Genomic DNA, 25821 nt, shown 5'->3' with positions numbered 1-25821 from the left:
CATGCTGTTGATCACTGGATTGTCTGGTCCAGACTTGATTATTTACAGACTGCCGCCATGTAGCTGGAAAATTGCTGAGTGCGGCGTAAAACTAAACTCACTCACTCACTCACTCACTCACTCACTCACTCACTCACTCACTCACTCACTCACTCACTCACTCACTCACTCACTCACTCACTCACTCACTCACTCACTCACTCACTCACTCACTCACTCACTCACTCACTCACTCACTCACTCACTCACTCACTCCAGTAAATCTTAATTTCTACATGGACTGTTGCCAACTAAACTTATGGGTATATTATACCTTTGTATAGAGCTTACATTATTACCTGGTTAGTGGATCGGTGTACAACCCAAGCTGCCTGTGAGGTGCTAGAAAGTTAGCATCTATCTAATGACCATCTCATACCGCCAGGTACCCATTGACTGCTGGGTGAAGAGATTCATATTATGAACAAAATCAGTTGTTTAACATTGTTTAAGGTGGGACCACATATGTCACGTGTGCTTCGTTCGTGAAGTCCTAGAAAGTCTCAGGAGTCGAGCTACCAAACACGGTCACCTATCCAGCAACTCTCTGTGACCAATGTTGCTTCAACTGATGTGTGACCTGTACTGCTTATTCTTGTTTAAGTTACAGACTGGAATTCAGTATAGTTTTGATTTAGCTGATAGTGCCTACCCCTTGTTGTTATTTAAAGGATTTATGAAAACAGCTTTTGTCACCAGATTTGATACTGGGCCTGATGTCCTAACTCCAGCACACGCCTTAAGTACTGAAGATACCATAAACATTTCAACAAATCAACATGAAACAAGCGTCTGTGTGATCTTACCCCCAGATAGTTTGAGTGTGTAATAATTCTCACATTAAGTGAGGCACTGACAAGCATGCACTTCTTCATGTAGCGTGTGAAAGGCAGCTTGACATGTTTACATAATGGCAGTGCTCCACCTCCATTCTCCATGACTGTACAGGTGTTCAACGTGGTCGGCCATCCTGATGGCCCCTATACAGTGCTGTAGGCAAGACATGCAGTGTCACAATACCAGCCCTGGGTACTTAATGCATGACATTTCAGAACATTTTAACAGATGAAATATCCACTGATGTTGAAATAAGAAATTATAGGGTACCTTTGTGCATACACAGACATGTAGATAACAGTTACACTGAGAGGTCCTCATTGTGTATACACCCGTGAAGATCCGGTTTAGAATATTGATCTTCAGTAACCCATGTTGTCGTAAGAGGCGACTACTGGGATCGGGTGGACAGGCTCGCTGACTTGGTTGACACGTGTCATCGGTTCCGAGTTGCGCAGATCAATGCTCATGCTGTTGATCTCTTGATTGTCTGGTCCAGACTTGATTATTTACAGCCCTCCGCCATATAGCTTGAATATTGCTGAGTGCGGCGTAAACCTAAACACATTCACTCACTCATTGTGTACACAGATATGTGTAGATAACAGTTACACTGAGTGGCCCTCATTATGTATACAGATACATGTGTAGATAACAGTCAAACTAAGTGGCCCTCATTGTGTATACAGATACATGTTTAGATAACAGTTACACTAAGTGGCCCTCATTGGGTATACAGATACATGTTTAGATAACAGTTAAACTAAGTGGCCCTCATTGTGTATACAGATACATGTGTAGATAGCAGTGACACTAAGTGGCCCTCATTGTGTATATAGATACATGTTTAGATAGACACTAAGTGGCTCAGTGTATACTACATGTTTAGATAGCAGTTACACTCCCTCATTGTGTATACAGATACATGTTTAGATAACAGTTACACTAAGTGGCCCTCATTGTGTATACAGATACATGTTTAGATAACAGTTAAAACTAAGTGGCCCACATTGTGTATACAGATACATGTTTAGATAACAGTTAAACTAAGTGGCCCTCATTGTGTATACAGATACATGTTTAGATAACAGTTACACTGAGTGGCCCTCATTGTGTATACAGATACATGTTTAGATAACAGTTACACTAAGTGGCCCTCATTGTGTATACAGATACATGTTTAGATAACAGTTACACTAAGTGGCCCTCATTGGGTATACAGATACATGTTTAGATAACAGTTACACTAAGTGGCCCTCATTGGGTATACAGATACATGTTTAGATAACAGTTACACTAAGTGATCATTGGGTATACAGATGTGTTTAGATAACAGTTACACTAAGTGGCCCTCATTGGGTATACAGATACATGTTTAGATAACAGTTACACTAACCCTCATTGTGTATACAGAAACATGTTTAGATAACAGTTATACTAAGGCCCCTCATTGGGTATACAGATACATGTTTAGATAACAGTTACACTAAGTGGCCCTCATTGGGTATACAGATACATGTTTAGATAACAGTTACACTAAGTGGCCCTCATTGGGTATACAGATACATGTTTAGATAACAGTTACACTAAGTGGCCCTCATTGGGTATACAGATACATGTGTAGATAGCAGTTACACTAAGTGGCCCTCATTGTGTATACAGATACATGTTTAGATAACAGTTACACTGAGTGGCCCTCATTGTGTATACAGATATATGTTTAGATAAGTTACACTAAGTGGCCCTCATTGGGTATACAGATACATGTTTAGATAACAGTTAAACAAAGTGGCCCTCATTGTGTATACAGATACATGTTTAGATAACAGTTAAACAAAGTGGCCCTCATTGTGTATACAGATACATGTGTACATAAGTTACACTGAGTGGCCCTCATTGTGTATACAGATACATGTTTAGATAACAGTTAAAGTGGCCCTCATTGTGTATACAGATACATGTGTAGATAGCAGTGACACTAAGTGGCCCTCATTGTGTATACAGATACATGTTTACATAACAGTTACACTGAGTGGCCCTCATTGTGTATACAGATACATGTGTAGATAGCAGTGACACTAAGTGGCCCTCATTGTGTATACAGATACATGTTTAGATAACAGTTACACTAAGTGGCCCTCATTGTGTATACAGATACATGTTTAGATAACAGTTAAAGTAAGTGGCCCTCATTGTGTATACAGATACATGTTTAGATAACAGTTAAACAAAGTGGCCCTCATTGTGTATACAGATACATGTTTAGATAGCAGATTACACTAAGTGGCCCCATTGTGTATACAGATACATGTTTAGATACAGATTACACTAAGTGGCCCCATTGTGTATGCATATACATGTTTAGATAACAGTTAAGCTAAAGTGGCCCCTCATTGTGTATACAGATACATGTTTAGATAACAGTTACACTAAGTGACCCTCATTGTGTATACAGATACATGTTTAGATAGCAGATTACACTAAAAGTGGCCCTCATTGTGTATACAGATACATGTTTAGATAACAGTTAAACAAAGTGGCCCTCATTGTGTTTACAGATACATCTTTAGATAACAGTTACACTAAGGAGTAAGTGGTCCTCATTGGGCATACAGTTACATGTTTAGATAATAGTTACACTAAGTGGCCACCATTGTGTATACAGTTACATGTTTAGATAACAGTAAAACTAAGTGCCCCTCATTGTGCAAACAGATACATGTTTAGATAACAGTTAAACAAAGTGGCCCTCATTGTGTATACAGATACATGTTTAGATAACAGATTACACTAAGTGGCCCCAATTGTGTATACAGATACATGTTTAGATAGCAGATTACACTAAGTGGCCCCATTGTGTATGCATATACATGTTTAGATAACAGTTAAAGTAAGTGGCTCTCATTGTGTATGCAGATACATGTTTAGATAACAGTTACACTAAGTGGCCCTCATTGTGTATGCAGATACATGTTTAGATAACAGTAAAACTAAGTGCCCCTCATTGTGCATACAGATACATGTTTAGATAACAGTTACACTGAGTGGCCCTCATTGTGTATACAGATACGTGTTTAGATAACAGTTACACTAAGTGGCCCTCATTGTGTATACAGATACATGTTTAGATAGCAGTTAATCTGAGTGGCACTCATTGTGTATACAGATACATGTGCAGATAAGTTACACTGAGTGGCCCTCATTGGGTATACAGATACATGTTTAGATAACAGTTACACTAAGTGGCCCTCATTGTGTATACAGATACATGTTTAGATAACAGTTAAACTAAGTGGCCCTCATTGTGTATACAGATACATGTTTAGATAACAGTTAAACAAAGTGGCCCTCATTGTGTATACAGATACATGTTTAGATAACAGATTACACTAAGTGGCCCCCATTGTGTATACAGATACATGTTTAGATAGCAGATTACACTAAGTGGCCCCCATTGTGTATGCATATACATGTTTAGATAACAGTTAAAGTAAGTGGCCCTCATTGTGTATGCAGATACATGTTTAGATAATAGTTACACTAAGTGACCCTCATTGTGTATACAGATACATGTTTAGATAGCAGATTACACTAAGTGGCCCTCATTGTGTATACAGATACATGTTTAGATAACAGTTAAACTAAGTGGCCCTCATTGTGTATACAGATACATCTTTAGATAACAGTTACACTAAGGAGTAAGTGGTCCTCATTGGGCATACAGTTACATGTTTAGATAATAGTTACACTAAGTGGCCACCATTGTGTATACAGTTACATGTTTAGATAACAGTAAAACTAAGTGCCCCTCATTGTGCATACAGATACATGTTTAGATAACAGTTAAACAAAGTGGCCCTCATTGTGTATACAGATACATGTTTAGATAGCAGATTACACTAAGTGGCCCCCATTGTGTATACAGATACATGTTTAGATAGCAGATTACACTAAGTGGCCCCCATTGTGTATGCATATACATGTTTAGATAACAGTTAAAGTAAGTGGCCCTCATTGTGTATACAGATACATGTTTAGATAACAGTTACACTAAGTGGCCCTCATTGTGTATACAGATACATGTTTAGATAACAGTAAAACTAAGTGCCCCTCATTGTGCATACAGATACATGTTTAGATAACAGTTACACTGAGTGGCCCTCATTGTGTATACAGATACGTGTTTAGATAACAGTTACACTAAGTGGCCCTCATTGTGTATACAGATACATGTTTAGATAACAGTTACACTAAGTGGCCCTCATTGGGTATACAGATACATGTGTAGATAGCAGTTACACTGAGTGGCCCTCATTGTGTATACAGATACATGTTTAGATAACAGTTACACTAAGTGGCCCTCATTGTGTATACAGATACATGTTTAGATAACAGTTAAACTAAGTGGCCCACATTATGTATACAGATACATGTTTAGATAACAGTTACACTAAGTGGCCCTCATTGGGTATACAGATACATGTTTAGATAACAGTTACACTAAGTGGCCCCCATTGTGTATGCATATACATGTTTAGATAACAGTTAAAGTAAGTGGCCCTCATTGTGTATACAGATACATGTTTAGATAACAGTTACACTAAGTGGCCCTCATTGTGTATACAGATACATGTTTAGATAACAGTTACACTAAGTGGCCCTCATTGTGTATACAGATACATGTTTAGATAGCAGATTACACTAAGTGGCCCTCATTGTGTATACAGATACATGTTTAGATAACAGTTAAGCTAAGTGGCCCTCATTGTGTATACAGATACATGTTTAGATAACAGTTACACTAAGTGGCCCTCATTGTGTATACAGATACATGTTTAGATAAGTTACACTAAGTGGCCCTCATTGTGTATACAGATACATGTTTAGATAACAGTTAAACAAAGTGGCCCTCATTGTGTATACAGATACATCTTTAGATAACAGTTACACTAAGTAGGCCCTCATTGGGTATACAGTTACATGTTTAGATAACAGTTACACTAAGTGGCCACCATTGTGTATACAGATACATGTTTAGATAACAGTAAAACTATGTGGCCCCTCATTGTGCATACAGATACATGTTTAGATAACAGTTACACTGAGTGGCCCCTCATTGTGTATACAGATACATGTTTAGATAACAGTTACACTAAGTGGCCCTCATTGTGTATACAGATACATGTTTAGATAACAGTTACACTAAGTGGCTCTCATTGTGTATACAGATACATGTTTAGATAGCAGTTAATCTGAGTGGCACTCATTGTGTATACAGATACATGTTTAGATAACAGTTATACTAAGTGGCCCTCATTGTGTATACAGATACATGTTTAGATAACAGTTAAACTAAGTGGCCCCTCATTGTGTATACAGATACATGTTTAGATAACAGTTACACTAAGTGGCCCTCATTGGGTATACAGATACATGTTTAGATAACAGTTAAACTAAGTGGCCCTCATTATGTATACAGAAACATGTTTAGATAACAGTTACACTAAGTGGCCCTCATTGGGTATACAGATACATGTGTAGATAGCAGTTACACTAAGTGGCCCTCATTGGGTATACAGATACATGTTTAGATAACAGTTACACTAAGTGGCCCCTCATTGTGTATACAGATACATGTGTAGATAACAGTTAAAGAAAGTGGCCCTCATTGTGTATACAGATACATGTTTAGATAACAGTGACACTAAGTGGCCCTCATTGTGTATATAGATACATGTTTAGATAGCAGATTACACTGAGTGGCCCTCATTGTGTATACAGATACGTGTTTAGATAACAGTTAAAGTAAGTGGCCCACATTGTGTATACAGATACATGTTTAGATAACAGTAAAACTAAGTGCCCCTCATTGTGCATACAGATACATGTTTAGATAACAGTTACACTGAAGTGGCCCTCATTGTGTATACAGATACATGTTTAGATAACAGTTACACTAAGTGGCTCTCATTGGGTATACAGATACATGTATAGATAACAGTTAAACTAAGTGACCCTCATTGGGTATACAGATACATGTGTAGATAGCAGTTACACTAAGTGGCCCTCATTGGGTATACAGATACATGTGTAGATAACAGTTAAAACTAAGTGGCCCTCATTGTGTATACAGATACATGTTTAGATAACAGTTACACTAAGTGGCCCTCATTGTGTATACAGATACATGTTTAGATAACAGTTACACTAAGTGGCCCTCATTGTGTATACAGATACATGTTTAGATAACAGTTACACTAAGTGGCCCTCATTGTGTATACAGATACATGTTTAGATAACAGTTAAACTAAGTGGCCCTCATTGTGATACATGTGTAGATAGCAGTTACACTAAGTGGCCCTCAATGGGTATAGAGATACATGTTTAGATAACAGTTACACTAAGTGGCCCCCATTGTGTATGCATATACATGTTTAGATAACAGTTAAAGTAAGTGGCCCTCATTGTGTATACAGATACATGTTTAGATAACAGTTACACTAAGTGGCCCTCATTGTGTATGCAGATACATGTTTAGATAACAGTTACACTAAGTGACCCTCATTGTGTATACAGATACATGTTTAGATAGCAGATTACACTAAGTGGCCCTCATTGTGTATACAGATACATGTTTAGATAACAGTTAAACTAAGTGGCCCTCATTGTGTATACAGATACATCTTTAGATAACAGTTACACTAAGTAGTAAGTGGTCCTCATTGGGTATATTTACATGTTTAGATAATAGTTACACTAAGTGGCCACCATTGTGTATACAGAAACATGTTTAGATAACAGTTACACTATGTGGCCCTCATTGTGTATACACAGACGTGTGGATGACAGTTATACCAAGTGGCCCTCATTGGGTATACACAGACGTGTGGATGACAGTTACACTAAGTGGCCCTCATTGTGTATGATTACACTAAGTGGCCCTCATTGTGTATACACAGACGTGTGGATGACAGTTATACTAAGTGGCCCTGAACATGGGTATACATGTTTTCACTGGGTCACATGATCAAGAGAAGGTTGCATGGCCACCACTGTTTTCACTTTCCAACACCTGACCATCAAGCACACTACATTCAGTTGATGAATTTGATCATAAATTTTCAGAATTATGAAATTGCTCTGTCCAGTTTTAAAAGAGTCTGAAGTGTCCTCCAGCCTTTACCCGAAAGCAAGAAGAATATGTGTGACTTTATGATGATCTGTCAGCAACTGTCAGAGCTTATTCCACCCAAAACGCATGATTCTCCTTACTAAAGTATCATCACTCTTGTCCCATCAGATGCTGCCCAGGAAGCTGAGATAGCTAAGAAGCGACGTGATTGGGCATTTGGCGAACGTGACAAGATTGTGCAGGAGCCAGAGAGTATCCGCACACTTTGTGACAACCTGCGTCGTGAGCGGGACCGTGCGGTGTCCGACTTAGCTCAGGCCCTCCGAGACTCGGATGAGTTGAAAAAACAGAAAAATGAAGCATTTAAGGAACTCAAGGAAATGAAGTAAGTATGCGTTTTAGTAAATAAATATCACGACCTGAATTAATATGATACACTCATCTTAGTAAGTCTTTTCTTCTGTGACAATATTCTAGTGTCAAGTTAATGTTGGATGACGTATATTTCGGTATATATGCCATCCAACATTAAATGCCTGCAGAATATACTCACGATTGTATTGTTTGCTTCCAAATATTGTCTTAGAATAGTTATATGTTTCTTGTTCAACATAACCAGAAATGATACGAAAACTTTGATATTTGCACATGTGCCGTTTAGTTATTGTCAGTGCTGATTGGTCAGTTGGATTAATGTGATGCCATGATGTTGGTTGAGAATGGCTGTATGATTGAATCCAGCTTGGCCTTGATACAGTGTTTGTCTGCACCATCCATGTGTCAATGGGTTTCTCTACAGTGATTAACATCTGACACCTGCAGCACTTGTGTCCAGATTGAAACTGACAATTAACTTTATATTTGATATTAATGCAGACCCAAAGACTTGAATTGAATACTTCATTCATTGATTCATTCAGGTCACAAAGATACCCATAATTCAACACATTTTGCTGGCTGTTCTGTTATCATTCATTACCTTTAAGAATTATATCTGTAACGAGAACATGAAAAGAGGTCATGGCTTACAGAAACAAATTTAGATATGCCACAATATGCTGTTGTTGTATCATTTCTCAAGACACTAAATGTGTCTAATGCAACAACTTTCCATTGTGGGTATGTATTTGTGTTAGCCTATTCCGGTGTTCCAGGTGTGTTTGTGTTAGCCTATTCCAGTGTTCCAGGTGTGTTTGCGTTAGCCTATTCCAGTGTTCCAGGTGTCTTTGTGTTGGCCTATTCCAGTGTTCAAGGTGTGTATGTGTTAGCCTATTCCAGTGTTCCAGGTGTGTTTGTGTTAGCCTGTGTTCCAGGTGTGTGTGTTAGCCTATTCCGGTGTTCCAGGTGTGTTTGTGTTAGCCTATTCCAGTGTTCCAGGTGTGTTTGTGTTAGCCTATTCCAGTGTTCCAGGTGTGTTTGTGTTAGCCTATTCCAGTGTTCCAGGTGTGTTTGTGTTAGCCTATTCCAGTGTTCCAGGTGTGTTTGTGTTAGCCTATTCCCTATTCCGTGTTCCAGGTGTGTTTGTGTTAGCCTATTCCAGTGTTCCAGGTGTGTTTGTGTTAGCCCTATTCCAGTGTTCCAGGTTGTTTTGTGTTGCCTATTCCAGTGTTCCAGGTGTGTTTGTGTTGTGCCTATTCCGGTGTTCCAGGTGTTCCTATTCCAGTGTTCCAGGTGTTTGTGTTAGCCTATTCCGGTGTTCCAGGTGTGTTTGTGTTAGCCTATTCCGGTGTTCAAGGTGTCTTTGTGTTAGCCTATTCCGGTGTTCCAGGTGTGTTTGTGGAAGGCAGGTAGTGCTGCCAGCACAGTGAACCGTGGTGTCCTTTATCAGGAACCTCACTGTCTGTCTTATCTGAAACATGGGTTGTGTTGTTATGACCTTGTTAATTACACTGCACTTATTGCCTGGTTGTGTGCTGGTATTCCTCCAACCCAGCATATATATAGCAGATAACATAAGCTGGATTGTTGCAACCTTTTACAGTGTTGGTGAAGTCTGTATTTTCCTGCAACCTGTTTGAACTATAATCTCATTCAGTGGACAAGTCTTTATTGACGGTTCGCTCATTTGTCAACTTTTTGCATGATATTACCAGTATTCATGGTCCATTCAATAAAGCTAATCGTGGCAGTTTGAGTAGTTTGTTGAGGGGTATTTGTCAAGGCCCCAAACTTACAAATCTAAGTGTCAGTGAGAGTCGCATAATGACTGCTGACTCCAAGTGTGTTAATGTGCCCATGCCACTATTTGTAGTACTTGCGTTTAGTGTTTTGGTAGGTGTACTGCTGATTGCCAGGTGCACTCTAGACGTACTGACTGTCCACAGACAGATAAGCTGAGGTGGGAGCTCCCAGGTGTGACATATAGTCACGACAAACATTGCACCAGCAGTCAACCGAGGCCTGTCAGAGTTTAATCCTTTGAAATATTTAATATGAATAAAAGCTAAAGCTTGAGTACATTTTGCCCCAGCTGTTCCCATGAAGCCTGGCTTCACCAGGTTAGTGTGTGAAACTGTGTACACTCTGTGATTGAACAAAGGTCATGGTTCAGTAAGCAGTATGACAAGCTGCCAGTTGGCTGTGGTCACGTCTCTTACATAACATGAGTGTGCTGATAGATCTGTGTGGAGGGAGATTCTTCACTAGTTCGTACAAAATATCTTCCCCCTAACTACTGTGGCTTCAATTAAATCATATGAATTGAGAATTTAGTCAGACAGATTTGTTTATCTCCCCATGGGGAACGTTTAGGTAGTCATGTGTCACGGTGGGGAATGTTTACGTTGTCATGTGCCCCTGTGGGGAAAGTTTGGGTTGTCATGTGTTCCCATGGAAAACGTTTATGTAGGTATGTGTCCCCGTTGGGAACGTTTATGTAATCGTGTGTTCCCATGGAGAATGTTTAGGTAGTCATGTGTCACCGTGGGGAACATTTAGGTAGTCATGTGTTCCCGTGGAGAATGTTTAGGTAGTTGTGTCCCCGTGGGGAATGTTTACGTGGTAGTCATGTGTTCCCGTGGGGAACATTTTGGTAGTCATGTGTCACCGTGGGGAATGTTTAGGTAGTCATGTGTCACCGTGGGGAATGTTTAGGTAGTCATGTGTTCCCGTGGGGAACATTTTGGTAGTCATGTCACATGGGGAATGTTTAGGTAGTCATGTGTCACCGTGGGGAATGTTTAGGTAGTCATGTGTCACCTTGGGGAACGTTTAGGTAGTCATGTGTCACCTTTGGGAATGTTTAGGTAGTCATGTGTCACCGTGGGGAATTGTTTAGGTAGTCATGTGTTACCGTGGGGAATGTTTAGGTAGTTGTGTGTCATCACTGTACAATGATGGTAGGAGACATGTTAGTGGTTGCAGCCTTGAAAATTGATAAAATATCATTCATGTAAGTAGAAATACCTTTCATATCATGTAGGCTAGTGGGCGCTGGGGTAGTCTAGTTGTTAAAGCATTTACTCCTCACGTCGAAGACACGGGTTCGGTTCCCAATATGGAGACAATGTGTAAAGCCCATTTCTGGTGTCCCCCGCCATGATCTTGCTGGAATATTGCTAAAAGCGGTGAAAACTAACTTACTTTCTGACTGAAGTGAACTAGATGTTGTGAATATGTTTTGATTTCTTCGTTTCATGTTTGTTTCATTGTAATGGCAAATTATTAAGGTTTCTGGCTGTTTTCTAGGGACAGATACTCATCTCCTTGTTACTAAAGCGTGTCTGTGTGTTATCTTGGGACGACAGAGGTCACCTTGTTACAAAAGCTTGTCTGTGTGTTATCTTGGGACGACAGTGGTTTCCTTGTTACTACAGCTTGTCTGTGTGTTATCTGGGGACGACAGTGGTCACCTTGTTACTACAGCTTGTCTGTGTGGTATCTTGGGACGACAGTGGTTTCCTTGTTACTAAAGCTTGTCTGTGTGTTATCTGGGGACGACAGTGGTCACCTTGTTACTACAGCTTGTCTGTGTGTTATCTTGGGGACGACAGTGGTTTCCTTGTTACTACAGCTTGTCTGTGTGTTATCTGGGGACGACAGTGGTCACCTTGTTACTAAAGCTTGTCTGTGTGTTATCTTGGGGACGACAGTGGTTTCCTTGTTACTACAGCTTGTCTGTGTGTTATCTGGGGACGACAGTGGTCACCTTGTTACTACAGCTTGTCTGTGTGTTATCTTGGTCACCTTGGGACGGGACTACAGTGGTTTCCTTGTTACTACAGCTTGTCTGTGTGTTATCTGGGGACGACAGTGGTCACCTTGTTACTAAAGCTTGTCTGTGTTATCTGTGTTGTCTGTGTGTTATCTGGGGAGCGACAGTGGTCACCTTGTTACTAAAGCTTGTCTGTGTGTTATCTGGGGACGACAGTGGTCACCTTGTTACTAAAGCTTGTCTGTGTGTTATCTGGGGACGACAGTGGTTTCCTTGTTACTACAGCTTGTCTGTGTGTTATCTGGGACAGACAGTGGTTACTCCTTGTTACTAAAGCTTGTCTGTGTGTTATCTGGGGACGACAGTGGTCACCTTGTTACTAAAGCTTGTCTGTGTGTTATCTGGGACAGACAGTGGTTTCCTTGTTACTAAAGCTTGTCTGTGTGTTATCTGGGGACGACAGTGGTCACCTTGTTACTAAAGCTTGTCTGTGTGTTATCTGGGACAGACAGTGGTTTCCTTGTTACTACAGCTTGTCTGTGTGTTATCTGGGGACAGACAGTGGTTTCCTTGTTACTAAAGCTTGTCTGTGTTATCTGGGGACGACAGTGGTCACCTTGTTACTACAGCTTGTCTGTGTTACCTGTGGACAACGATGGTTTCCTTGTTACTAAAGCTTGTCTGTGTTATCTGGGGACGACAGTGGTCACCTTGTTACTAAAGCTTGTCTGTGTTGTCTGGGGACGGCTCTGGGGACTGGGGACGCAGTGGTCACCTTGTTACTAAAGCTTGTCTGTGTGTTATCTTGGGACGACAGTGGTCTCCTTGTTACTACAGCTTGTCTGTGTTATCTGGGACGGACAGTGGTCACCTTGTTACTAAAGCTTGTCTGTGTGTTATCTTGGGACGACAGTGGTCACCTTGTTACTACAGCTTGTCTGTGTGTTATCTGGGGACGACAGTGGTCACCTTGTTACTAAAGCTTGTCTGTGTGTTATCTTGGGACGACAGTGGTCACCTTGTTACTACAGCTTGTCTGTGTTACTCTGCTTGGTGTGTTATCTGACAGTGGTCACCTTGTTACTAAAGCTTGTCTGTGTGTTATCTGGGGACGACAGTGGTCACCTTGTTACTAAAGCTTGTCTGTGTGTTATCTGGGGACGACAGTGGTCACCTTGTTACTAAAGCTTGTCTGTGTTATCTGGGGACGACAGTGGTCACCTTGTTACTAAAGCTTGTCTGTGTGTTATCTGGGGATCTTGTTACAGTGGTCTTCCTTGTTACTAAAGCTTGTCTGTGTGTTATCTGGGGATCTACATTGGTCACCTTGTTACTAAAGCTTGTCTGTGTGTATCTTGGGGACGACAGTGGTCACCTTGTTACTAAAGCTTGTCTGTGTGTTATCTGGGGACGACAGTGGTCACCTTGTTACTAAAGCTTGTCTGTGTTATCTTGGGACGACAGTGGTCACCTTGTTACTAAAGCTTGTCTGTGTGTTATCTTGGGATATGGGGCGACAGTGGTCACCTTGTTACTAAAGCTTGTCTGTGTTATCTGGGGACGACAGTGGTCACCTTGTTACTAAAGCTTGTCTGTGTGTTATCTGGGGACGACAGTGGTCTTCTTGTTACTAAAGCTTGTCTGTGTGTTATCTGGGACGACAGTGGTCTTCTTGTTACTAAAGCTTGTCTGTGTGTTATCTGGGGACGACAGTGGTCTCCTTGTTACTAAAGCTTGTCTGTGTGTTATCTTGGGACAGACAGTGGTTTCTTGTTACTAAAGCTTGTCTGTGTTATCTGTGGACGACAGTGGTCACCTTGTTACTAAAGCTTGTCTGTGTTATCTGGGGACGACAGTGGTCTTCTTGTTACTAAAGCTTGTCTGTGTTATCTTGGGGACGACAGTGGTCTTCTTGTTACTAAAGCTTGTCTGTGTGTTATCTTGGGACGACAGTGGTCACCTTGTTACTAAAGCTTGTCTGTGTGTTATCTTGGGACGACAGTGGTCACCTTGTTACTAAAGCTTGTCTGTGTGTTATCTGGGACGACAGTGGTCACCTTGTTACTAAAGCTTGTCTGTGTGTTAGGGGACAGACAGTGGTCACCTTGTTACTAAAGCTTGTCTGTGTTATCTATCTGGGACTGACAGTGGTCACCTTGTTACTAAAGCTTGTCTGTGTTATCTGGGACAGACAGTGGTTTCCTTGTTACTAAAGCTTGTCTGTGTGTTATCTTGGGACGACAGTGGTTTCCTTGTTACTAAAGCTTGTCTGTGTTTATCTTGGGACGACAGTGGTCACCTTGTTACTAAAGCTTGTCTGTGTTATCTGGGGACGACAGTGGTTTCCTTGTTACTAAAGCTTGTCTGTGTGTTATCTGGGGACGACAGTGGTCACCTTGTTACTAAAGCTTGTCTGTGTTATCTGGGGACAACAGTGGTCACCTTGTTACTAAAGCTTGTCTGTGTGTTATCTTGGGACGACAGTGGTCTCCTTGTTACTAAAGCTTGTCTGTGTGTTATCTGGGGATGACAGTGGTCACCTTGTTACTAAAGCTTGTCTGTGTGTTATCTTGGGACGACAGTGGTCACCTTGTTACTACAGCTTGTCTGTGTGTATCTGGGGACGACAGTGGTCACCTTGTTACTAAAGCTTGTCTGTGTGTATCTGGGGACGACAGTGGTCTCTTTGTTACTAAAGCTTGTCCTGTGTGTATCTTGGGACTAAAGCTTGTCTGTGGTCACCTTGTTACTAAAGCTTGTCTGTGTTATCTTGGGACGACAGTGGTGGTCACCTTGTTACTAAAGCTTGTCTGTGTTACTAAAGCTTGTCTGTGTTATTATTGGGACAACAGTGGTCACCTTGTTACTAAAGCTTGTCTGTGTGTTATTTTCTGGTGTGTTATCTTGGGACGAGGACCTTGTTACTAAAGCTTGTCTGTCTGGGGACCAGTGGTCACCTTGTTACTAAAGCTTGTCTGTGTTATCTTGGGACGACAGTGGTCACCTTGTTACTACAGCTTGTCTGTGTGTTATCTGGGGACGACAGTGGTCACCTTGTTACTAAAGCTTGTCTGTGTGTTATCTGGGGACAGACAGTGGTCACCTTGTTACTAAAGCTTGTCTGTGTGTTATCTGGGGACGACAGTGGTCACCTTGTTACTAAAGCTTGTCTGTGTGTTATCTTGGGACGACAGTGGTCACCTTGTTACTTAAGCTTGTCTGTGTTATCTTGGGACGACAGTGGTCACCTTGTTACTAAAGCTTGTCTGTGTGTTATCTGGGGACGATAGTGGTCACCTTGTTACTAAAGCTTGTCTGTGTGTTATCTGGGGACGACAGTGGTCACCTTGTTACTAAAGCTTGTCTGTGTTATCTTGGGACGACAGTGGTCACCTTGTTACTAAAGCTTGTCTGTGTGTTATCTTGGGACGACAGTGGTCACCTTGTTACTACAGCTTGTCTGTGTTATCTGGGGACGACAGTGGTTTCCTTGTTACTAAAGCTTGTCTGTGTGTTATCTGGGGACGACAGTGGTTTCCTTGTTACTAAAGCTTGTCTGTGTTAACTGGTGACGACAGTGGTTTCCTTGTTACTAAAGCTTGTCTGTGTGTTATCTGGTGACGACAGTGGTCACCTTGTTACTAAAGCATATCTGTGTTATCTGGGACAGACAGTGGTCACCTTGTTACTGCAGCTTGCCTGTGTGTTATCTGGGGACGACAGTGGTTTCCTTGTTACTACAGCTTGCCTGTGTGTTATCTGGGGACGACAGTGGTTTCCTTGTTACTAAAGCTTGTCTGTGTTAACTGGTGACGACAGTGGTTTCCTTGTTCCTAAAGCTTGTCTGTGTGTTATCTTGGGACGACAGTGGTCTCCTTGTTACTAAAGCTGGTTTGTCTGGTAACTTGGGGAGTGGTACGGGTAAAGTCTGCAGGCACCTGGAAACTACTTATCGTGAAGGACGCAGATTCTTTTCAGGTTTTACAAAGATATATTTGAGCTGACAGGGTACATTAGCCATGTAACAGTCTAGATGCACTGTTACACTACGATTTACTATGATTAAGCAAACTGTGTGTAAAACACAGCAAGACATCAATTAAGAATGGCAATGACTGATGCAGTAATTGTCAGTAATTTGTCACCGGAATACTAATGCTGTGCTGTTACTCAGGGACAAGTACGAGGCTGTGGTGGAGCGGGAAGCAGGGAAGGGGCAGCTCAACTCCATCGGACACAACCACTCCCGCGACTCTGCCATCGACGCAGACCTGCAGGAGTGGGAATGTGAAATGATCGATGTAGAACTGGTAGGCACACACTGTTACAATGTAGAACTGGTAGGCAAAACTGTTACAATGTAGAACTGGTAGGCACACACTCCAAGACACACTTCAACACAATCACAACTACTTACACACTGTCAGAGATACAGTTACACACTGTTACAGATACAGTTATATATACTGTTACTCACTGTTACAGATAGTTACAGTTACAGATACAGTTATATATACAGATACAGATAGGTTGTTTTGTTTTTTAAAATTTTTATTCATTCAGTTACAGATAGTTACTGTTACAGATAGTTACACAGATACAGTTACACAGATACAGTTACACACTGTTACAGATACAGTTACACACTGTTACAGATACAGTTACAAACTGTTACAGATACAGTTACACACTGTTACAGATAGTTACACAGATACAGTTACAGATACAGTTACATACTGTTACAGATACAGTTACAAACTGTTACAGATACAGTTACACACTGTTACAGATAGTTACACAGATACAGTTAGTTACACAGATACAGTTACACACTGTTACAGATAGTTACACAGATACAGTTAAACAGAAACAGATACAGTTACACACTGTTACAGATACAGTTACAAACTGTTACAGATACAGTTACACACAGTTACAGATACAGTTACACAGATACAGTTACAGATACAGTTACACACTGTTACAGATAGTTACACAGATACAGTTACACAGATACAGTTACACAGATACAGTTACAACCTGTTACAGATACAGTTACAGATAGTTACACACTGTTACAGATAGTTACACAGATACAGTTACACAGATATGGTTACACACTGTTACAGATAGTTACACAGATACAGTTACAGATACAGTTACACACTGTTACAGATACAGTTACACACTGTTACAGATACAGTTACACACTGTTACAGATACAGTTACACAGATACAGTTACAGATACAGTTACAGATACAGATACAGTTACACACTGTTACATACATTACACAGATACAGTTACAGATACAGTTACACACTGTTACAGATACAGTTACAAACTGTTACAGATACAGTTACACACAGTTACAGATACAGTTACACAGATACAGTTACAGATAGTTGCAGATACAGTTACACACTGTTACAGATAGTTACACAGATACAGTTACAGATACAGTTACAAACTGTTACAGATACAGTTACACACTGTCAGAGATACAGTTAATCACTGAAAGAGATACAGTTACACACTGTTACAGATACAGTTACACACTATCAGACGTATAGTTACACACAGTCAGAGATATAGTTACACACTGTCAGAGGTACAGTTACACACTGTTACAGATAGTTACACACTGTAAGAGATACAGTTACACACTGAGATACAGTTACCCACTGTTATAGATATAATTACACTGTCAGAGATACAGTTACATACTGTTACAGATACAGTTACACACTGTCAGAAGTACAGTTACACTCTGTTACAGATAGTTACACACTGTAAGAGATACAGTTACACACTGTAAGAGATACAGTTACACACTGTTATAGATATAATTACACTGTCTGAGATACAGTTGCACACTGTCAGAGATACAGTTACATACTGTTACAGATACAGTTACACACTGTCAGAGGTACAGTTACACACTGTTAGAGATACAGTTACACACTGTTATAGATATAATTACACACTGTCAGAGATACAGTTACACACTGTCAGAGATACAGTTACATACTGTTATAGATATAATTACACACTGTCAGAGATACAGTTACACACTGTCAGAGATACAGTTACACACTGTAAGAGATACAGTTACACACTGTTATAGATATAATTACACTGTCTGAGATACAGTTGCACACTGTCAGAGATACAGTTACATACTGTTACAGATACAGTTACACACTGTCAGAGATACAGTTACACACTGTAAGAGATACAGTTACACACTGTTATAGATATAATTACACACTGTCAGAGATACAGTTACACACTGTCAGAGATACAGTTACATACTGTTATAGATATAATTACACACTGTCAGAGATACAGTTACACACTGTCAGAGATACAGTTACACACTGTTATAGATATAATTACACACTGTCAGAGATACAGTTACACACTGTCAGAGATACAGTTACACACTGTCAGAGATACAGTTACACACAATCAGAGATACACTGACACTGTTACAGATACACTTACACATTGTCAGAGAAAGTTAGACACTGTTACAGATACAGTTACACTCTGTCAGAGGTACAGTTACACACAGTCGCAACAAGTTACACATAGACAATCATACAGTCACATACCCTCTATATCAACAGGACTTGCATGTTAGTGAACTTACACTTACCTCTTGATCCGTTACAGTCCGTTCATGATCTCAAATTGTCCACAAATGTTTTTCTTTTATTATGTTATTTTCATAGTAACATTCTGTGTTACACATCCCAGATGACTTAACAAATATTCTAATGGGTAATAGTAACAAATAGATCATAGATCTAGTAGGGCATTGTGGTTGATTCACATTATTTAAGACTTACTCTTTGATGTTAACAAACAAGTTATATATGCATTCAAGTAGTGACAGGAAAAGCTAGTGTGATACATGATGAAAGAAGAAGTGCCTCCCAAACACAGAAGGACACCAGGCAGTTGGGTCTCTTGAAATTAAGTGCAAAAACTGTCCAACTAGCAACAAAATTGTGAAATATACAAGGCATGCTTTTAATTACTTTACCAGGAGGTGATGAATGGAGACAACCTGGGGTTTGACCTAATCGGGGGCAAGGACGACCCCCAGTTCCAGAATGATCCCTCCCTCTTTGTGTACAACGTGGCGAAGGGAGGAGCTGCTGATGGCAAACTCAGGTTGGTGCAGCTTGGTGCTGGATGTGCTGGATGTGCCTATGGGTGGATTCCAGGCTTAGAATAGGTCACCAGAAAACCAGCAACTCGGGAACTCTGACTGGTCTCACTTGACCAAACTACTTGTAGAACAAGGCCACCCTGTGGGTTGGGGATGGAGAGGTCAGGTACCCTGTACTTGTAGAACAAGGCCACCCTGTGGGTTGGGGATGGAGAGGTCAGGTACCCTGTACTTGTAGAACAAGGCCACCCTGTGGGTTGGGGATAGAGAGGACAGGTACCCTGTACTTGTAGAACAAGGCCACCCTGTGGGTTGGGGATGGAGAGGTCAGGTACCCTGTACTTGTAGAACAAGGCCACCCTGTGGGTTGGGGATGGAGAGGACAGGTACCCTGTACTTGTAGAACAAGGCCACCCTGTGGGTTGGGGATAGAGAGGTCAGGTACCCTGTACTTGTAGAACAAGGCCACCCTGTGGGTTGGGGATGGAGAGGTCAGGTACCCTGTACTTGTAGAACAAGGCCACCCTGTGGGTTGGGGATGGAGAGGTCAGGTACCCTGTACTTGTTGAACAAGACTACCCTCTGGAGTGGGGATGGGTAGATCAGGTACCCTGTACTTGTAGAACAAGGCCACCCTCTGGAGTGGGGATGGGTAGATCAGGTACCCTGTACTTGTAGAACAAGGCCACCCTCTGGAGTGGGTATGGGTAGATCAAGTACCCTGAACTTGTAGAACAAGGCCACCCTATGGAGTGGGTATGGGTAGATCAAGTACCCTGAACTTGTAGAACAAGACTACCCTCTGGAGTGGGGTTGGATAGATCAGGTACCCTGTACTTGTAGAACAAGGCCACCCCGTGGGGTGGGATGGATAGATCAGGTACCCTGTACTTGTAGAACAAGGCCAGCCCCTGGTGTGGGGATGGGTAGATCAGGTACCCTGTACTTGTAGAACAAGAGTACCCTCTGGAGTGGGGATGGGTAGGTCAGGTACCCTGTACTTTGAGAACATGGCCACCCTTGTGGGGTGGGTATTGATAGATTAGGTACCCTGTACTTATTTTTCATGCATGGACGATTTAATTGGGATCTGCTGAAGCCAGTGCAGCTGTCATGACGCTAATATGCAGCACCGCCATTGCTTGAAGATAGCATTTGAAAGCAGGTATACTGACAATGACATTGTTTCTGTTGCAGACTGAATGACATAGTGTTGAAAGTCAATGGTAGAGATGTGACTAGCGTAGAGAAACGACTGGCTTCACAGGCCATGAGAGAACATTCAGGAACCATAACTTTGGTGAGTTGGTACAGTGTCAGTATATATTATATTATAATCTATTTATATAGCGCCGAGTTCCAGCTAGGCTGCTCACAGGTGCTTTGTTTTTCCCTTGATCATAGGATGTCAGTCTCATCGGCATTTCGTATTATCAATCTCAACTGCCTGGGGGAGCATACAACTCTTGCAGCTACTAGGCGCACCGAGTTAATGTGGCTTTCCTATCCTTACGAGGTACCCATTCACAGCTGGGTGGACTGGGACACATAGTCACAATACTTTGTCCAAGTTTACCGCACGTCAAAGTTTACTGTACCCGCAACTAGGTGTTTGCATGTATTCATGTGGCCACCATCTGGTCATATACCAACGGATTCGTGGGTTCTTTTAAGTGCACAGGGTTGTGTACTGTGCACTAGGGGTTGTGACAGCACTGAAAGAGTCTGCACACAAAGTGGACTCCAAGGTTTTTACACCCGGTCACAGGTGGGCTCCATCCCGGCACCTCAAGCTCCTCAGTAGTCAAGGTGGCAGAAGGGAGATGGGGTTGTTGGTGTACAAGACACATAAGTGAACCTTCCAGTTTGTTTATTTCAACAGAGACTCATAGTGCCACCAAGGAAGAAAAAGTTCTTTGGTTACAAGTCCTTTAGTGTTGCAGCTGCCACTAATTGGAACTCACTGCCAGACACTCTCAAAGACGCCCAGTCGCTGGAACAATTTTAGTGTCTCTTAAAGACTCATCTGTTCCATTAGTACTTTTAAAGTGACCTTGTACTGCTACCAAGTTTTTACTTTTCTTTGACTCTTGTATGCGCTATGAGCACGCCCCAGTGGAGTTTAGCGCCATATAAATGGACATTATTATTATTATTATTATTTCTGCAAATGGGTTCCCTCTGCTTGTGTGTGATTAGGTTTATTTCTGTTGCAGGTTGTAAAACGAAGAAAATGGACCAGTGCCCGTATCTGGCAGCCACTTCAGTTGCTGTTGTCATGTCACAAAGGTAGGCTGTGGATCTGGGTTTTCATGTCACAAAGGTAGGCTGTGGAACTGGGTTGTCATGTCACAGAGGTAGGCTGTGGAACTGGGTTGTCATGTCACAAAGGTAGGCTGTGGATCCGTGTTGTCATGTCACAAAGGTAGGCTGTGGATCCGTGTTGTCATGTCACAAAGGTAGGCTGTGGAACTGGGTTGTCATGTCACAAAGGTAAGCTATGCATCCGGGTTGTCATGTCACAAAGGTAGGCTGTGGATCCGTGTTGTCATGTCACAAAGGTAGGCTGTGGGACCCGGGGTTGTCATGTCAATAAGGTAAGCTTTGGATCCGGGTTGTTATGTCATAAAGGTAGGCTGTGGAACCGGGTTGTCATATCATACAAAGGTAGGCTGAGGATCCGGGTTGTCATGTCACAAAGGTAGGCTGAGGATCCGGGTTGTCATGTCATAAAGGTAGGCTGTGGATCCGGGTTGTCATGTCAATAAGGTAGGCTTTGGATCCGGGTTGTCATGTCATAAAGGTAGGCTGTGGAACCGGGTTGTCATATCACAAAGGTAGGCTGTGGAACTGGGTTGTCAGTCGTCTGTCTCCCATCTGTCCTTGCATCACTCTTAGCAACAGTCTCAGTGTCTCTGCCAGGGTGTCTCCTTCAGTGTCTCTGTCAGTGTCTCTATCAGGTTCTCTTCAGCATCTGATTATTTCAGGACTCATTTGTGTCACTTCTTATTCAAGACTTGGTACATATTTTTTACTCTTATCAACCTCGACAAATTTACAATTGAATTTCAGTAATGTGATGTTAAACTGATGTCCATACAAAAAGTCCAGACGAGGTAGGACTTTGTGATGATAGAAGCAGGCTCTTTTGGGATGTGATATTAGAAACTTACCACTTAGGCATGTGATGTCAAAGAGGTCCATAAGGGTAGGGTAGAAAGAGGCCAACTATTGGTTCTCAGTTTCTCAGGGGTCTTGATTTGAGGTCTTGCATTCTTGAGGCTCATGCTGTTGGCTGTAGAACTGTCTCTGTGGTAGGTTGTTTGACATGTATCTGACTGTACACTGTAGTTTTACTGGTGATCTGAACATTGATCATGCTTGTATTCCCAGATCCTGGTATACAGATTGAGCACGGCTTGTTCATCACGCGCATGTATCAAGGGGGAATCATTGCCAAGGATGGCATGCTGCCTAGCATCGGGGATCGCATTGTACAGGTGGGTGGGAGTGCCAGGCAATACCAACTTCAGCCACACACATGTGCTTGTTTATTGTGAAAAAAGAAAACTCTTTTTACATCTCTGATTAAACATATAATCAAATATGTGCCTAGATTGTTGGATAGCGTACATTTTGCATAATATCTCTCTGAAGATAAATACTAGAGAACAGATTTCTACCTACAGAAATAATATTTAGTGAAGCTCTCTTTTGTATTTGTACAGCTTTGTAGTCAGGAAATATCTTGTAGGTCATATAGTCTATGAACCATCTTTACATAATATTTCCATGTTGGACAAGAGCAGCAAAATAAGTCTGAATAGTTTCACTGAAAGATGGTGAAAGTTTCCAAATGTTTTTTCCAGGTGAACAGCAAATCAGTTTCAGCAGGAATGTCAGCCCGCGAGGCCCTGAAGGTCCTGGAGAAATCCAACGACCCGGTCCAGCTGCATGTGTTGAGGCAGGTGTCCCCTGTGCACTCCGCTGGCTCTTCCCCAACCCCCACCAGCCAAGCAATTATGTCAACACTTCCAGACCATTCGTATCATTCCAACCAGCGTAGTCAGTCGGACACCATCCCGCAGCATGGCTTCCTCATGGAGGATGCCATGAGCAGCCACAGTTACTCTCAAGGAGGGAACAAGACATCTCGGAGTCACAGCTCACAGACGGATAGTTTAGACAGCTCCGGGGCGTCACGGAAAAGCCGTGATCGCCAACATGGTGTCAAGGAAGTAATCCGTGGACTATTCCGCCAGGTTCAGAGATCCAATGAGAGCCAGTTAGACGTGGATGAGCGGGGCAGTCATCCGTATGTGTCCAACTGCAATTTGGGAACTCAGGAAAAGATCATTGCAGAATTTGATCCCGTTATGAATCATAACAAGGATGAGAGAGTGAAAGAAAATTCAAAACCCAAATCACGGAAAACTGAATTTGAAATAGACAGCAATAGCGGGACATGGCCAAAATCCAGTCACCAGCCTCGACCTGCCTTTCTTCCTGGGAAAAACACAGTTGTAATTCGTTCCCATCCCGGGAAGGAGAGGCCTCCATTGAGACCCGACTCTTACATCCAACCTTCATGTTATGATGACAAGAACTCCCCAGGGAGACACTTCAGTCAGAACTCCCCAGGGAGACACTTCAGTCAGAACTCAGATTCCAGTATTCGATATGGACAAGACGAACCAAGGTCGCTGTTTACGCCACCACGGAGGAAATCCCCTGTGAGTCCCCCAGCAGCTCCCTATGCCTTCTACAATGGACAACCTGAGAGGGACAAGTTGTATGTACATCCTCTCAACAATGCCCATTCAAAGCTGCTCTCTTCCCCACCACCATGTCACACACACTCCGAGTTTGACTCTGGATCCTCACAACCAAAGAATGTGTACCCTGTAAACCATGGTAAACCCCCTAGTCAGTCTAGTTATCCACAGAAGCGCCACCCGGGACCAGGGGGTAGCAACAGACCGACGTCTATAGACTTCCCAATAGGAGACATTCCATCAGAACGACTCTTTGAAAACAGAATTCCGTCCCCAATAACAAGAGTTCCTCCAAGAAACTCACATCATCCAAACAGGTGAGACAGTATTCACAGTTTTCCGTTATTCAACACCACCGATGTATTTGTGTTCATTGATGCTCATATGTCAGCTAACATGGTTGTTGGAAGTTGGTAGGCCTTGTCAGAAGGTTTAACTCATTAAGGCCAAGAGACACACATGTGCGACAAATTAATTAACTTCTCTCAGCGAGAGACGCACATGTGCAACAACAGAAAGCACCTCTTATTCAGCGAGTGACGCACATGTGCAACAACAGAAAGCACTTCTTATTCAGCGAGAGACGCACATGTGTGTCATACTTTAAAAAATTGCACTGTACCTATTATTTCAACCAATTTAGTAGTACTGAGCAAATATTAGCTTTTCTTACGAGAGATACTACCTTTAGTATCAATCAGAAGAAGTATTTAAAGTGTTTTGATAGCAATTGCTAATCATTATCATAGGCTTGTACAGCGTTTGGCTAATGAACACATGTCGGCGAGAAAGGGGGATTATGATGTTTTTACAGAGGTAAGTGTCTGGTACTCTTCATTGGGAATGGATACTAAAATACTTCTTATGCACATTGATTGAATTAGACCTTGAAATAACAGCCTCCGGTAGAATGCATATGCAGTTACATCCTTGTTGAAAGGTTTGTCCCGTGACAAGTGTAAAATAAACAGATGCGCTGTTATATCATTAGACAACCTGCTTTATGGAGTCACACCCCTCTCTGTAATGTTTATGCATATATGCAAATCTGTAATCTTATGAACCTCGTGTGCATTCAGTATAAATATAGGCACACCCATCTTCATTAATATTTGGGGGGATTCAGCTGCAAGTTTATACAACATAATAATTCAGTATTGTGTCACTTCGTGAATTATGTAATACGTGTAGTTTAGTTTGGATATTCATTCGTATCAAGGTGAAGATGATATTTACATGTACAGCAAACCATTATGTTTTATGTACTAGTTGTAAAATGTATATGAAAATATATACTATCTCTACTCAATGGTTGGATTTCAAACACTTTGTTTTACTTAATCGAAAACACTAACATGTGTTTTTCGATCTCTGAGGACAAATACACTCGCCAAAGTGTCTGTCTACTACTATTTGTCTTATGAGTATATTTCATACATCGTTACCAGTATGTATGTGTACAATACACAAACTGTTACATGATAGCTTGAGTTGATAAAGCCGAAACCCAGCATATCGACTGGTCAATGATATAGCCAATAATCAGTCTCTATCCAAGCTGTTGAGTGACCACACATGCTCTTCAGAAATTTTGCCCATGTCCCATCACCTGTCCTTTCCTCCGTGACGGGTTCTCATGATACGATTGGTCATAGATAACAAATGACCAGCCACTACTAGTATATTGAACAGTTGAGATACTGAAC

At 41.6% G+C, this 25821-nt stretch overlaps 1 protein-coding gene across 1 annotated transcript in view; it reads left to right on the top strand.

Moving 5' to 3' along the window:
• The window catches only part of LOC124266133 (disks large homolog 5-like), a 67513-nt gene that overhangs the window by 9976 nt on the left and 31716 nt on the right, over positions 1–25821 (top strand). The window contains exons 4-10 of the mRNA XM_046700946.1: positions 8177–8393; positions 16336–16471; positions 19215–19342; positions 20538–20640; positions 21557–21629; positions 22734–22840; positions 23210–24432. Of these exons, the coding sequence (XP_046556902.1) occupies positions 8177–8393; positions 16336–16471; positions 19215–19342; positions 20538–20640; positions 21557–21629; positions 22734–22840; positions 23210–24432 (1987 nt within the window). The remainder of the gene's footprint in view (positions 1–8176; positions 8394–16335; positions 16472–19214; positions 19343–20537; positions 20641–21556; positions 21630–22733; positions 22841–23209; positions 24433–25821) is intronic.

The sequence above is a fragment of the Haliotis rubra genome, unplaced genomic scaffold (assembly GCF_003918875.1).
Source record: "Haliotis rubra isolate DU_JTF1 unplaced genomic scaffold, ASM391887v1 Scf1231, whole genome shotgun sequence".
In the NCBI taxonomy this organism is placed as follows: Eukaryota; Metazoa; Mollusca; class Gastropoda; order Lepetellida; family Haliotidae; genus Haliotis; species Haliotis rubra.
This window is presented reverse-complemented; position numbering and strand designations above follow the sequence as displayed.